General features: G+C 48.3%; 1 protein-coding gene across 1 annotated transcript in view; it reads right to left on the bottom strand.

The window, feature by feature from the left end:
* The window catches only part of LOC144261435 (uncharacterized), a 75,342-nt gene that overhangs the window by 42,157 nt on the left and 17,945 nt on the right, over nucleotides 1–15,240 (bottom strand). Inside the window, exons 4-7 of the mRNA XM_077810999.1 lie at nucleotides 8,109–8,222; nucleotides 7,780–7,884; nucleotides 6,092–6,190; nucleotides 985–1,086 (exon numbers count right to left, since the gene is read on the bottom strand). Coding sequence (XP_077667125.1) covers nucleotides 985–1,086; nucleotides 6,092–6,190; nucleotides 7,780–7,884; nucleotides 8,109–8,222 — 420 coding nt within the window. The remainder of the gene's footprint in view (nucleotides 1–984; nucleotides 1,087–6,091; nucleotides 6,191–7,779; nucleotides 7,885–8,108; nucleotides 8,223–15,240) is intronic.

Raw genomic sequence — 15,240 nt, 5'->3', positions numbered from 1 at the left:
ATGTGTGCTTGGGAGGGAGAGAACCTGTGTGCAAACCTAAGCGGAACAGCTGGAACAGTTCCCTCAGCTGGAACAGATCAACACCTGCCTCTACTACATTTTGTATAGCCAGGGTAAGCCTGGATCTGAAGCTGTGGAAGTTGTGGGGAAGCTGGCATGGCTGCTGTTCTTGGGGTACTTGCTCATTGGCTAGATGACTTCAACCTGCCAAGGGTGTCAACCTATTACCAGCACTACCGCCCACCCAAACGTTTGTTTAAACCACCACAACACAGCTAAACCAAGCAACGTTTGCAGAGTCAACTGCATGAATGATCAACCAGTTCATTCAACAGCTCGGGCCTCTTTGTCTTCATTGAATTGAATCAGTTAAAAGACAGATCCTTACTGAAGAGGGGAAAGGCTGTTACCCCAGGCTGACTGGAATGAGCCCTTGAAAGACTTTTCTCCCTTACCTTGCCTATGGCTGCTGCCTGCCTGGATGGATGGGGAAAGGAAGGAGGTCGAACCACTTTCACCAGCACCATGAAGTTTAATGAAGGGAGGGAAGTTCCTGGTTTGGACTGTCTGCCTGCTGAGGCAGATGCAGGTTTGAGGGCTTCCAGGCCATTAACACCAGAAACCCTGTAATCAAAGGCGCCCCTCAAGGAATCGTGTAGTGTCCGCCAGTTTCACAGGTATATCACTCCACTAGCTGTCCCAAGATGACTCAAACAGGACTCTCGGGATGCTCTGTAAAGAGTTAATCAGCTCTCTGGCATGTCTAAGTAACCGTGTCTCCGTCTCAGGATGAGCCAATGGCAGTTTACTCTGATGGTGCAGAGCTGCACGTTGTATGCTCTGTTGGTTGAAGGTATTCACCCATCCACCCACCCATCTATTACACCTCTCTGTTTGGTATTGACGTGCAGAAGAAAAGGACTCAAGATCCCATTAAGCAGTCCCTAAGTCAGCCAGTTCCCACTCCCCGCCCCTTTTACACACCTTGTCTGCTACGTTAGGATTGGCCTTGCAGTGATGGAAGAACTTCAACAGGGCTTCATCGCCTTCCCATGCAGCGACATGTAGAGGAGTCTGACCTTCATCCTAAAACAAAGAGCGTTAGAACGTCCTGGCTGTAGTGTAACCGAGCTGCCCAGCGGCTCCGTCATTAGTCCAAGCAAACAACCTACTGGGCAGGAGAATTTGGGTACCTGAGATGGCCACCTTGTGTTGCACTAAAGCATCACTCCTCTGCCCTGAAAGTTTCACCTCCTGGAATGACATCACCTGGTTAACCAATGTCACTGTTCCATGCCTGGAGATAGTGAGGGTGCAGCTTCCTGTAGCTGTGTGCTGTCTGGGGCTGCTGCTGTCTGGAGAGCAGGGTCTGGCCTAAACAAAGCCAGATCAGCTTTCAGAGATGCAGCACTGCTCCAGAACTGGGTAGGCCCAGCTCCTGCAGTTTGCAAACAGAGAACAGGTTTCTAGCAAATGGGAGGTATTTGCAGCTCAGGCAGGACAATCTCTCAGCCCGACATGAGTCTCTTGCGGGGGTCTCTCACCCAAGGCCTACTGAAGCCTATGCAAAAACTCATTGGTTTCAATGAGCTTTGGATCAGGCTTTCAATGAGGGACAGATCAACTCTGAATTATTACTCATCATTTGTATTACTGGAGCACCTAGGAGCCCTAGTCATGGACCAGGACCTCACTATGCTACATACTGTACAAACACAGAACAAGAAGATGGTCCCTGAATAAACCCAACCTACCATGCAACCCAACTCCCATGGTTTCCCTTGGGCAATTTCCCATGTTCTCAATGCCCCGAAAGCCAGTACACTGTGACACTGACAAGAGACCAGTTCCTATTAATTCCTTCCATTGTTTTCCTTTTACTGTATTATGTAAAGAATCTATGACCCTCTGCTGAGGACTTCCTGGGTCATAATTACAGATAGAACTTGGAGCCTTCTGCTCCAAAAGCCCAGATCCCACCACTCCAGCTAAAGCAGACTCTCCTTGAGCAGTAGGCATGCTAGAGCTTCCAGCATACACTTCCATGGACCTCTCCGCTCAGTTACATCTATTCAGAAACCACCCCAATGAAGTGTGTTTAATTAGGTCACAAGTCCTCAGCTCGGTGGGGAGGTATGTGAACAAGTCTCAGTGGGTCTTGTCCATCCTCCCTTTCTCTATGGCTAGATAAAAGGGGGTTCCCACAACTATTCTGCTGTAACCTGGGGTTGTCTTATTATGTGCCATGTGTCTCAGGTGGCACGTGGCCAGGACTCATCACCGAATTTGGTCCGCTCTCTTTCTTAGCTAACCTGGGGTGCTGGCATGGAACAGTTGAGAACCACCAAACCACGTAACTCTTGTGAAAGTTGTTAGCGCCAACTATTGGGGAAAATATAGAACTGAAAATGGTGCTTGCATTCCTGCCAAAGAGAAACATAACCAGAGACCATGATCAATGGGAGTTGGTCACCTGGTAGTTGGAACCATTTCTGATTAGTACATTTGTAAACGTGTGATTGCACATTGGAACCTGTCCTTCGAATCAACATGTTCCTTTTAAAACCAGCCTCCTTACTCTGCCAAACGCTGGAAGGAGAAGGCGGATTTGAACCCGCATGGGCCTTTCAATATATTTCAGCACAAAGCTGACAAGTGCTAGTGCTAAGTCTGTCCTGGTTCTGGAATGCTAGCAGACAAGATTTATCTTGGCATTTTGCCTAATTCACTTAAGGGACTTTTATAAATAACCCAGGACCTTTTGGCCTTGCAGTTCTACAAAAGTGCTTTGTTTATTTGACTGTTTAAATTGGTCCTGAAAGTTTTAATGAAAATAAACTTCTTGTCAGAGACCATTTTCTTCTGGGATCCCTGAAAGGACCTCACAAAGGATTGCGCAGCTCTTTGTAACAGGTGTTTTCCTTATTTTTTGCACCTTTGGGTTTATTAGAGAAGAAGACAAGGAAGAGAACAAATAATTTGGGGAAAGATTATTGGCCCCCAGCTGGTTACACGCTTCCTTTACCCACAGAGCCTGCCTCAATCCCTGACTTTTGTGAACCTGACTAGAGCGATGGACCTCTTTCATTTGTGCTCAGTGACTCTAAGCCCCGCTATGAGAAACTGCACTGGTAACAACCATAGTTAGACCCTTTTCACAATGGTGGTGCTAGAAGGATTCAATCCATAACGTAGCTAGAGAGAGACACACACAAAGACTGTACAGTGGAAGAACAACAACCCCACCTCTTCAATCATCCCCATTTGCTTACAGACCCTGGAAGCCATATGAAACAGGGGTCCCACAACTTTGAAACCAGGGTCAAAAACTCCAGAGCCCTGTCTACCTTAGTGCTGATGTAACCCTCTGGTGAGGAGAGCTGGTCAGGAATTTTTCATCTAAAAATGCTGATTTGTCAAAACCAAAACTGTTTGTGAAACAGGGTCGGGTTCAACAAATTTCCTGACTTGGAAAAATGTCAAGAAAAATGTTTCCGAGTTACTGAAATGTTTCATTTTGACATTTTTCTAAATGGAATATTCTGTTTCAAAACGATTTTTGGAGAGAAAACGACTTTTTGATTTCTAGTTTAAGCTAATTAGACTGGAGAAAAAGGTGAAAGAAGTCAAAATTGAAATGTTTTGAAATGAAGTGTTTTGAATAACCCAAAATGGAAATAAAAAAAAGCAAGTTTTTTGGTTCATGAACATTTTTGAGATTTTGACTTTTCATCCCAATTCGAGACAGGACAAATTTTGAACTTTTGAAAATATTTGCAGGAGGGGAAAACCATGTCCTACCCCTGTGTGCCCGATCCAGAGGATAAGAGTCTGTTACAGCCCCCACTAGGGAGCCTTGCCTCTTCAGCTACTCAGGCTTTTAACTCCGGAGGTCACTGGTTCAACCAACCAGTATATCTGCCAACATGGCGGGCATCACACCTACGCTGTTGGTAAGCGATGCTGCAACTGCTCTGTTGCTAATTAACTTGCACCAATGTTCCTAGTGCAGCCATAACCAGGGAGACTTGAAAATAAGCGTGAAGCAAATTAGTTGAGTATTTAAAGCCGCAAACATTTAACGTCACTAATTTTATGTAGGCACATGATCTCTATCATCGTTATTAAATTCATTTTCAGCATGCATGCAGTTAAAGAGTGGATTTTTAAAGGATAATGTAGTGTATCAATGAGCTGGTAAACTCGGCTAGCTGAATACTTCCATGTAGAGGAACTTTTGATTTAAGAAACCTCAAGTTTAAGCTGCAAGACCAGGAGCCTTCACTGTTTAACAGCTCCTCAGGAGAGAAGGCCAAAAAACTGAAGAACCTTTGGCTTATGCCTTGGATTCAGGAATTTAAACTCCACTGGTGAAGCTACATAGAGCTTGTGAACCCCCCCCCCCACCAAACGCAATAGCTCTGGATTGCTTTGGGTTCAGAGAATTATATATAAACCACCGCCGTCTAGTGCTAGTGCAACATGAAGGTTGAAATATCTAGCAACCACACCGCTGAATAGTATTTTCTATTCCAGTTTTCTTTTTGGAAGGTAAATTTTAAAGTATTATTGACTGTGTTCAATTCAAAGGAAGTGCACAGTGACCAAGGTGATGTTGCCGGAGCACACTTAGCCTTGGGAATGCCCTGCCTTGGAACATATTTCTACCTAAATATCAAAGAACATAATTTTGAATTGAATGTAATATTACAACTTGGACAGCATGTGGTGGGGGGAGGTATGGTGAGGACTGACTATTCAGTATATCATACTCAGCATATCGTTTTGATCTTGACCTTTCATTAGATGACTACCAATCTTTCACCAAAGTCTTCAGTTATCCAAGGTTGTAGGCTATAGAACTGAGCAAATAATTCATAAGTAATGATTTCATCTCAGTGGTAGCTGATGACAGAACAAGGAGTAATGGTCTCAAGTTGCAGTGGGGGAGGTTTAGGTTGGATATTAGGAAAAACTTTTTCAATAGGAGGTTGGTGAAATGCTGGAATGCGTTACCTAGGGAGGTGGTAGAATCTCCTTCCTTAGATATTTTTAAAGTCAGGCTTGACAAAGCCCTGGCTGGGACGATTTAGTTGGGGATTGGTCCTGCTTTGAGCAGGGGGTTGGACTAGATGACCTCCTGAGGTCCCTTCCAACCCTGATATTCTATGATTCTATGATTGACTTCTTGAGCTTTCATTAGCAGATCACGACCTTGAAATTATCCTTTGACTTCCCCCATAGGAGTCATTCACAATATTAAACTTTGAAATTCACACACTGTTGGTTTGTTACATAAATCACATGACATTCTTTCTGTTCTGTGATTGGATGACTTATGTAACCAACCAATACTACACAGATTTCGGATATTACAACTAGATCAGGGCAAACAATTTTTTTTTGCCTGAAACCTCTTTTCAGTGAAAAATGTGGATTTGGCAACATTGAAACATTTTGTGAATTTATATTGATTTTACTGAATTGTTTCGGTCAAGAATATTCTAAAATAATTAATTTAGACATTTTCAAAATGAAACTTCCATTCTGAGGTTTGAAATTACTTTGTGTTTAAAAATTTCCTTTAATATTCTTAAAGAATCAAAAAAATGTAAAATGGTTGAACTGGAACTAAATGTTTCCATTTTGTCCAAATGAAATGTTTTGTTTGACCTGAAACAAACTTTTTTTGTTTTGTCTTTTCCATTTGCTGAAACATTTTATTAAAATAGTTTTTGGGTTGACCCAAAACGATTTCCTCCCCCGATTTTTCGGAATGGTCTGTGAACTGAAAAATCGGTTATTCTCACAGCTGTAATTAAAACCAGTCCTAGTTTGAAATTCATTTTTAGCAAATATTCAGGAACTGAGCATAAAACTTGCTTCTTGTGAGGATTCATGCTCGTGAAACCTAATCACTTCAGTATTTGTACAAAGCAAACACGAAGGAGTCACAAAGAGAGAGAAGCAAGATTTGTTTTTACAACTGATAGGCTATCAGGGGACTTTTTCCAGCTGTCTGCTCAGCTCTAATGATAGCAAAGGCCAAACTTGTGCTCACAATACCAAGCTTTGCGTATGTTATACTCACATTCTGGCAATCCACCCCAGCTCCATACTCCACTAGGATTTTGGCAACTTCCACATCTCTTTTCCTGCAGCTTGCATGCAGCACAGTGTCGCCATATCTCTGTAATGAACCAGCATCACTTTGCCTATCAATCAATCTTCAATCATGCAGAAAATGGCAGCTGATCCCCAATAACACAGATATCTCGGGAGCTGTAGAACATATTACTCTGGCTCATTGAATACCGGCATTGTCGTTTGTATTTTCTGTTGTTAGTCACCCACTATCTGTGCCTAACATTGCTCCCGTCACCCAGGGACAGATTAAGATTTATTGGGGCCCCCTGGGCACAAAGAATATATGGCTCGCCACACCTCCCCTGGGGCCCTGGCCTCTACTCCTCCAATTCCCCCCAAGGGCCTCCCCTCTGGAAGCCAGAGCTGGGCCATGGTAAGAGATGCCCAGAAAGCCTGGGCCACTGTGGGGAGCCCCCTCCACCTGCCCTGGGGGGGGCCCATGGGCTGCGGCCTGCTCTCGGGCACCCCACCCAGGGAAGTTCTGGGGATCCCAACGGCAGCCCAAGCTCCCTGGGTGGCTCTTACCACAGCCCAGCTCTGGCTTCCAGCCTGGCCAGAGAGTGGGGCCTCGGGGGGAAGAGGAGGAGCACGGATGGGGCCACAGTCCCAGTGATGGTGGCCCTCTCCCCTTGTACACAAATTCTGGCACTCCTGGGGCCCCCAAATTGGCTGGAGCCCCTGGGCACAGGCCTATTCATCTGCCACTGCTGCCACCACTGCACAGATGTTCAGGGTTTCCCTTTGGAGAACTGCTTAGTATCTGTTGCAGAATACTGAAGGGTTACCTTGTTCTGGGCATTCGAAGGGCCCAGCTCTGACTCAAGAGGACAGGCATTGTGCAAGCTTCATGTACACACAGCTTTACCAATGCATCTCATTCCTAGCTTGCAACACCCCCACCTCCAGCTACTCCAGAGGGCCCCCTCACACAGCCCTGCCTGACCGCAAGTCATCTGCTGTTCCATTTCCATCCCCCCATCACAGCTCTACCCAGGCGGATCAACCCCGGCCTACAATGCCAGACCTGGGGTACTCTGACACCAAGGCAGCTAATTGGAGGTGCTACATTGAGAGACTTTTCTGAACGGTTTTCTTTCTGCTCTTCATTGTATTGTTTTAACTCACAGTAGAAAAGAACATTTATTTTTTTCCCTATTAACCCCCTACATTTTCTATTCGGCAAACACCAATTTCCTCCCCTCCCCTCCGCCCGCCTGAATGGGGCCTGAAATGGACACAAGCTATTTTCCCTGTCTGCTCGCCTGTCTGCCCACAGCATAGATGTTAACGGATTCTTCAGAACCAGCAGAGGAAGCCCAAGAGCAGGAAACAAACAGGCACCAAATCTGCAGAGGGGTTTAATTCCTCTGACAGAGTGTAAGCACCAGCTGGTGTAAATCAGCATAGCTCTGTTGATGTCAATGGAGCTACATCGATTTCCACTAGCTGAGGCTCTGTGTGTCCATTGGAAGGCTGGAGGGGGGCATACGGGGAGTGACTGGGTAGGACTCAGGCTAGCTCTTAGATAGAGTTTGATCTCTCCAGCCCCTGGTGATGCAGCAGTGGGGAAGACACAAAACCAACGGAGGATGTGCTGCGGTGTCAGCGGTGGGGTGGGCGTGTGTCCCGTACCTTTTCCCGTGCGCTCAGCTGGGCCTCGGCGTGCGTGGAAAGCAGTTCCTTACAGACTCCCAGCTTCCCAGCTTCCACGGCAAGAAAGAGAGGAGAGCGGCCGTCCTGCGGAGAGGGCAGAAAGAAACCAAAGCCTTGGCGGGGCTGGTGACGCCTTTCATGCAGCGCCCCTGGGGAACGTGGGCCTCAGGCATGGAGATGGAGACACACGTTTCAGGTTGCCCCTGTAGCCCATGGCGTTCACTTAGTGCCACGTCTGGCCTCCAAGCTGGGCCCGTGTTACAAGAATTCACTACCCCCCTCACATACAGGGAAAGGGCCCTGCTCACCTGGTCTTGGCTCAGTCTAGCATCTTTGTGAGAAGCCTTCAGCAGCATCTGCATCACACCGACAGCTCCAGTGGGACGGAGGGCTGCGTAATGAAGTGGCAACTGCTCCTTGGGCTGCAATGGGGAAGGAAGGCAAGGGGCAGATTTAGACTAACATCCTCAGGGGGCAGAGGCTGCGGATTTCTCCTTTAACTCTTCTTCACCTGAAAAGCCTGACGCACACCTCTGGGGCCACAGAAATAACAACGGATGCTGGTGCTGAAAGGGGCCGAGGGGCAGCTCTCTTATTGCAGAACAAAGCTGCCTCTCCCTAGGGACGGCACTCCAGTTACGCAGTCTGCCTTGGGTGCAGCTGAGCAATTCACTCACCGAGCAAGAGACCGCACCAGGGAATGAATCATCGGGGTAACAGTGAACAGCCAGAGCCACTTTCCAGGGGAGCTGCTAAGGTGTTCTCACAAGGGGCTTCAGATCCATAGCGACTGTTGTAAAGGATGCTTGGCCGTCTACGATCCTAGCATGGCACTGAGCTATGGAGGGAGGTGAGTGCTAGATATGGAGTCCTTCCCCCTCCCCTACTGCTCTGGCTTTCTTGGGTTGTTTGAGGTGTAGAACCACTATACGGACATGCCCTGCTCAGGGTAGCGACGTAGCACAGTGCGTTGTAGTGAGGGGCAGTTGGACGTAAGAAAACCACTTTGCCTCCTATAGCATCCCTGGATGTCAAAGTGCTTAAGCCACACAACAACCTCGGGAGATAGGCCAGAGATCATGATTCACATGATTGGTGATTCACATGGAGCCTGATACTCAGCCCGACATCTTCCCATTGATTCCAATGGGCTTTGGAGTAGTGCCTTCCAGACAAAGGGTCTCAAAGCACTCTAAACACTGATCAGAGCCCGCGTATGAGTATATATGGGCTAGACAGCTGCCTATAGGCTGGAACCACCCAGTATCGCCAATCTGGAGCTGTGGAGGGGAAGAGAAGATACGTGCAGAGTGGAAACTACAGGGGAGTTGTAGGCAGCATGAATACCATGCTTGAGCTGGACACTGGAGCTAACAACTCTACACAAAGCACAAGGGGACCCCTTGATGGCCAGGGGGCAGGACCTCTGTGTTAGGTCTCACCCACAAGACGCAGGTGCTTTATACAGAGAAGCACACGCTCCAGCATGCTTCCAACATGCACAGCCGCTCTGCAAGCTGCAGGCAGAGCGTCTGGCTTTCTGCAGTCGCAAAGTCGGCTCACTGCTGCAAAGTCTAAGCTCTCAGTTACAACACAACCCCATTTCTAGCCCTTCGGGCTCCGAATTAACCCTTCATGTGTCAGCTGATGCAGTGCCCTGTCCCAAGCCTGCAAATGTGCACGAAGCAATAATTGGAGGGGTGTGAATTGCGACCCTTCATCTGATATGACTGACACTGAAGCCTACCAGTGACAATTCAAATAGCAACATGATTAAACTAGTTTTATTTATGCACGGGTATTGGATGCAGGACCAAAGGCTGGGTTGAATACTGGAGTGGGGCAGACGGCTGAGGTCAAAGTTGGAAATTTGAAATTCAAGCCCTAGTCCACAAAAATCTGAGTCACCTCCAACTCTCCACACGGGGAGGGAAAGAAGAGCTGTGTCATCTCCAGAGTGCCAAAGCCCTCCGCTGCATCTAGGTGCCAAGTAACCTCCCATGCCGTCCCAGCTGCCACCCTGCCAGCTAGACCCCGGGTGGTCATCATTTTCTTCCTTGCCACTTCCCTGTTCGAGGTCGGTGACTTTTATAGCCTTCTTTCAATACTCATCATCATACACCAGGCTGTTTTGCTGATTGATCTCTTGGAGGTCCGCTGATATCTGATCCATGTACCGAGTCTTTGGTTCCCCCCCTTGGTCACCTTCTGTCCACAGCCATTGCAAGAGCCATCCTACCAATACAGCTCTCAGCTAGATATGCCCACAGCAGTGTAGCCTAGCCTCCCTCCACTTGTCTGCAACTGGAGCAACCCACATTAGGCCCCTTACAACCTACCAAGGAGTGTCCAACTACTTTACCACCTCAACATCTTCATTTCCATGGTGGCGACCATACCGATTTGCTTCCCTGTGGCTGGCCCTCATTCTGTCCCATACATTAAGATGGGTTGAATTACAGTTTTAGACACTCTACCTTTCATCTTTATTGGCATCTTTTTGTCCCAGACAACCGGGGTCATGCTCCCGCCATTTGCACCTGGCAAGGTTAGTACAATACCGGACATCACTCAAAATGGCACCATCATCAGCAACCACTGAGCCTCGGTATTTATGTTCCTCTAAGCCCAGCCCACTCCAAACGATGTTGCTGCAGTTTAAAGTCAGCTTGCAGGGTCTCACGATCTACTGCACAGATCACTAAATCATCAGCCAACCGTGTGTTCCAAGGCAACTCTCCCCATGCACTCTCACTTATCACAGCCACGACAACTACAAACAAAAAGGGGCTCAATGCTGAACCCGGATGTAGGCCGACATCGACTGGAAATTCTCGACTGGAGCCCCAGGTAGTTTTGACGACAGTAGTCACTCCATTATACGTATCCTGGAGAAGATGGACATATCCTTCTGGCACACCTCTCTGCCACAGACACCTTGGGACGTAAGCCTGCGTCTTCTCCAGGTCCACAAAGACCATGTCCAGTTGCCATCTTTTTTTCACTGAACTTCTCCATGAGGATTCATCGCATCAGTGGCATCAGTCGTGCTCCTTCCCAGCATGAATCCATACTGGCCCTGCCAAATTCCAACCATTTAACAGAGACACTTTTCGTAATCATCTCCCTTACTTTCATAGCACGTGACTTCAGCTTAATTGGGCCATAATTAGCACTCAGTGTAACATTGCCTTTATGTTTAACTATAAGCACCACAAAGCTTTTATGTCATTCATCTGGCATTTTCCCTTTCTTCAGAATAACATTAAACCAACCTGTAAGATACCTGATACCTTCCCACTGATGACACTGCATCTCCCCGGTACTTTGTCTGGCCCATGTACCTTCTCCCTCTGCAATCTCTTCCTCTCAAATGCAATCTATCATGCCCCAGAGTTTAGTGGACATGTCTTAATTCCTCCACTGAGTTCTCCTCATCCATCATTCTTTCAAAATGATCACTGCAAACTTCATTGATGGAGCCACTGTTCATTTGCAATAGACCATGTTCATTTCTAACAGAATGCAGCCAGCTAGAACGCGGGCAACCCAGTGATATCATTTGCTTTCGCAGTGAATAGGACAGAAGATGCCCATGCAAATGTCTTGGCCCAAGGTTTTTCACTTAACTCATTCAGTTACCACTACAGCCCTCTCTCAGGCATGGCTTGCTGGGCCCTGCCTTATGCATTAGCATTTCCCAAGGAGATATCCTAAATGGAACAAAGGTGAACACTCAAACTGAATCTTAAAGGCACCCCTGCATTCCCTGGGAATTTGAACGCTGTTTCCCCACTTCCCTTTGTTGCTGCTCCAAGTGTGGGGTAAGGGCAGAGGGCCCAACAACAATGGCTCAGAAAGGCAGTGGGGGGTGACCTCCATAGAACAGGATTAGCGCTGTGTGGGTAGCCTGCCTTCCTCCTGTCATTCACAGCCACCATTCAGATGTGCCAGCTGGCAGGTGCCAACACTCAGCACAGCCCTTTATCATGCTGGACTGCTTTCCCTGCTCCCCTCGCTGGCTCTTGTTCATGGAAAGGGGCCAGAATTTAACCCCTGCATGAGGAGATGTCCCTACTAAAGAGCCGCCTGGACCTCTGCTGGAGTCCTGAATGGAGGCCTCTTTCCCAGTGAGCCCCTCACTCTCACACAGTGTCCTGGGCTCAGCACAAGAGCAGGTGATGCCCTCCAAAACTTTTCAGTGGATTTAACCCAATGGGACCCAGGGCACAATAAATACCCCTGGAAGTGCTGCACCACACCACCGGCACCTGCTTCTCACAGAGCCCTTAGTGAGGAGGTTACAGGTGTGGGAGGCAGGACCAGTGGGGCCCATTACTCCTGCCGCCCATAAGGAGGCAGTACTAAAGCCACTGATGAGCATCCTTTAGGCCAGATCCTCCCACCCATCCAGCTGTTGGAAAAGAAGCTAGAAAAATGAAGGAAAACCCAGACCTCAGCCAAGGATCAACATCACGCTGAGATGTTGTTTAAGGTACAGTCATGCTTTGCCCCGATGATTTCTTTAAGCCAAGTTGCTAACCCTCACTCCGTTTGGTGCCCCGTAAACACACTTCGATTCAGACCTGGGATTGGGAAGGGTCAGACAATGCACCCTTAGGGAGTGCTCTGTTCATTATCTTTATCTAACAAGAGCAAAGCTAGATTGCTAAGGCTTCGTCTACACACACAAGTTTTCCCAATATAGTTCTGTTGGTTAGGGGTGTGATATCTTACTGATAGATTTATACAGGTAAAAGCCGTAGTATAGACCAGGTTATACCAGTATAAAGGTGACAGTGATTTCCCTTCCTGTACGGGAACAGCTATATATCTAAGCAGTTTTATACTGATATAACTGTCCACACTGGGGTATGGTGTTTGTGCATCTTTAATGGTACCGCTATAGTTAAAGCAATAGGACTTTCTAGTGTCGACAAGCCCAAAGGCATCTGTCTGGTATTTAAGCTCCTTCCCCTCACAAAGCCCTTGCCAAATCCATCCCTCATTTCTTTTCAGTCCTTCAGGGGACAAAGAGCACGGCTGAATTCAGCTCAGCGAGGGCAGGCTGCCGGTGTGAAGTGGCTGAGCAAGGCCTGCTGCTGGCACCCTTCCAGAACCAGGGTATTGACACAAGGACTCCCTGGGAGTGGGGAGAAGAATCCCGCCTGTTACCGCCACAACTCCTGCTCCCACTCACTGCCCAGTTCATCGGGAGCCCATTCTTCGCTTATGCCCGGCGTTAACCTCAGACTCTGGCCCTGGGACGGGGGACACAAGGTTCCAAACAGCAGCCCCTTGCTCCAGACCTGCCTGCTGTCTTTTCACAGGGCTGCCACAGGCCACCACGCTGCTGAACATCAGTGGCAATGCCCGATTAACTAGACATGGGAGAAAGCAGCAGGGGAGTTCTTTCTCCTGAGGTAGGATGGGAAATCTGCCCAAACAATGGCTCCATTATGCATAGTTGTCCACCCCTCTGAATGGGCAGCTCGGGGACAAAGGCGCTGTTAATAAGAGAAAGAGGGGTTTTGTTTCCCTAAAGACACATTTGGATATGGGGGGAAGGGTACCTGTGCGGTGGCCCATGAGAAATGAAAGTTGGTCTCAGTCCCTGAGGGGGAAAGGTCTTGGTCCCAACTGGCACTGCCAGCGGGCAGCCGGAGCCAAGCACTGAAAGGAAATGAGCCTGAACGGCTCTCGAACGCTGCCCGTGGATCAAGGCAGGACAGAGCCGGGGAAGCCGGCCTTGCTGCTGCCCCTGTCCTGTTGATAAATGATGTCAGCTGGCAGGATTACCAACCCAGCACCTACTTCACTCACAAAGATCCACACTGGGGGCTATTCACAGACCATGTTGAAGCAGGGTTCTCTCAGCGATTACCTGGCCCTACACAAAATGGCACATGGTGTTCCACTGAGATCCCTCCTTGCCCATGACCACAACACATGCATGTGTCTGTGTCCCCCACTGCAACTATCGTGGCTGCCTGGGATTCACCTTCCCCATTCTCTCCTCTGCTGACACTATCCCAGGCACCCACAGAGTAAGAACTTAGGACCTTAGGCTGAAGTGAACAGCAGCACTCAATGGAAGAGGAATTCAGTTTCTCCCATCTCACTGGCACCGGGTTGGAGGTGACCCTGGATGGGATCTCTCTCTTCAGAATAGGCACAACATGGGTTTGATCCTGTGCAGATTCTCTAAGCCAAGATACCTCAGCCCTGGCCTGGAGGGCAGGATAGGTCAGCCTCCATGGTCTTTGCTAAGAGCACCGACAAGGGAACCAGCAGTGCTAGCTTGGAAGAGGACTAAGGCCTCCATGAAGTCCACTAGGGACATGGCTATTGCTATGGATTTTACATGGAAGATGCTTGGATACTGTGGTGATGGGCAGCAGAATAAAACACTGCGACACAGGAATGAATAGACAGATTGACGGACCTCCCAGGTCAATTAACACAAGTGAGAGGACAAACAGCAGCTGGTTACAACTTTTGGTCCCCACAGGCTTAGTGATCTGGATTCAGGTCTCTGAGCTCTGCAAGGCTGTTGTTTGTAAATGTAAGAGACATAGCCCAGCACAGCAGAGTGAGGCACGGCTCAAGGCTGGGCTGGACGCTCATCTCCCCCTCCTTCATTCCCACTCCCTTCCCTAAAAGTAAGGGTCACAAATAAATGGAGGGAGAAGCAGAGACCCCAGTCACATTTCCCCCCTTCCCACCTCCAGTGGTAGTAACCCAATGCCACAATGGATCCTCGGCTCAGGGAAAAGCACCTCCTTCTGGATCACCAGCCCCACTTCCTGCAGTGCCTGGAAGGTCCTCCATCTGCATCCTGACCAGGGCTAACAGTGCTCAGCACGAGATGTCAGGAATAAGCTAACTGTTACTCACCCGGGGGGCATAAAAGCATATTATATTGAGGTGTTAATTGACTTTTTTTATGCACCCAGCACCAAGGCACATGAATGCCTAACAGCTTGTAGACATCAATGAACTAATGCAAACTGCCTGTACCAGGTAACCCATCCAGCCTACAGCTCTCTCTGTGCTGTGAATAAATAACTCAGCAATGGTCCACCCCTGGTGTCTCTCGGGCTGCACTGCTGAAGGTCAGGAAAGTTGTTTCCCTTTCATTATTGTCATCCTCGCTGGCTGGCTAAGCTCACAAAACCGAGCAGGGGAATGCAGGTTCAGGGTAAGAACAGACTTCACGTAGGAAACCAGAGGAGCTCTCTCAGGAATGCAGGCAAGTGGCCAGCTCTGGGATCCAGGCTGCACAAAGCAGGCTGCAGCTCATTTTGTGCTTTACAGAGAAGGGAGGAACCCTCATGAAAAGGCACTAGGTATCTCTCACGCTCTCTCCAGCGTTAGGAACTGGGTCCTCCTCCCCCGTCCCACTTGAGAGAAGCATCCTGGGACTCTCTGTGTTATTGA

Source organism: Eretmochelys imbricata, chromosome 2 (genome assembly GCF_965152235.1).
Source record: "Eretmochelys imbricata isolate rEreImb1 chromosome 2, rEreImb1.hap1, whole genome shotgun sequence".
Classification (NCBI taxonomy): Eukaryota; Metazoa; Chordata; order Testudines; family Cheloniidae; genus Eretmochelys; species Eretmochelys imbricata.
The sequence above is the reverse complement of the archived record's forward strand: the minus strand, read 5'-3'. Positions and strand labels throughout refer to the sequence as shown.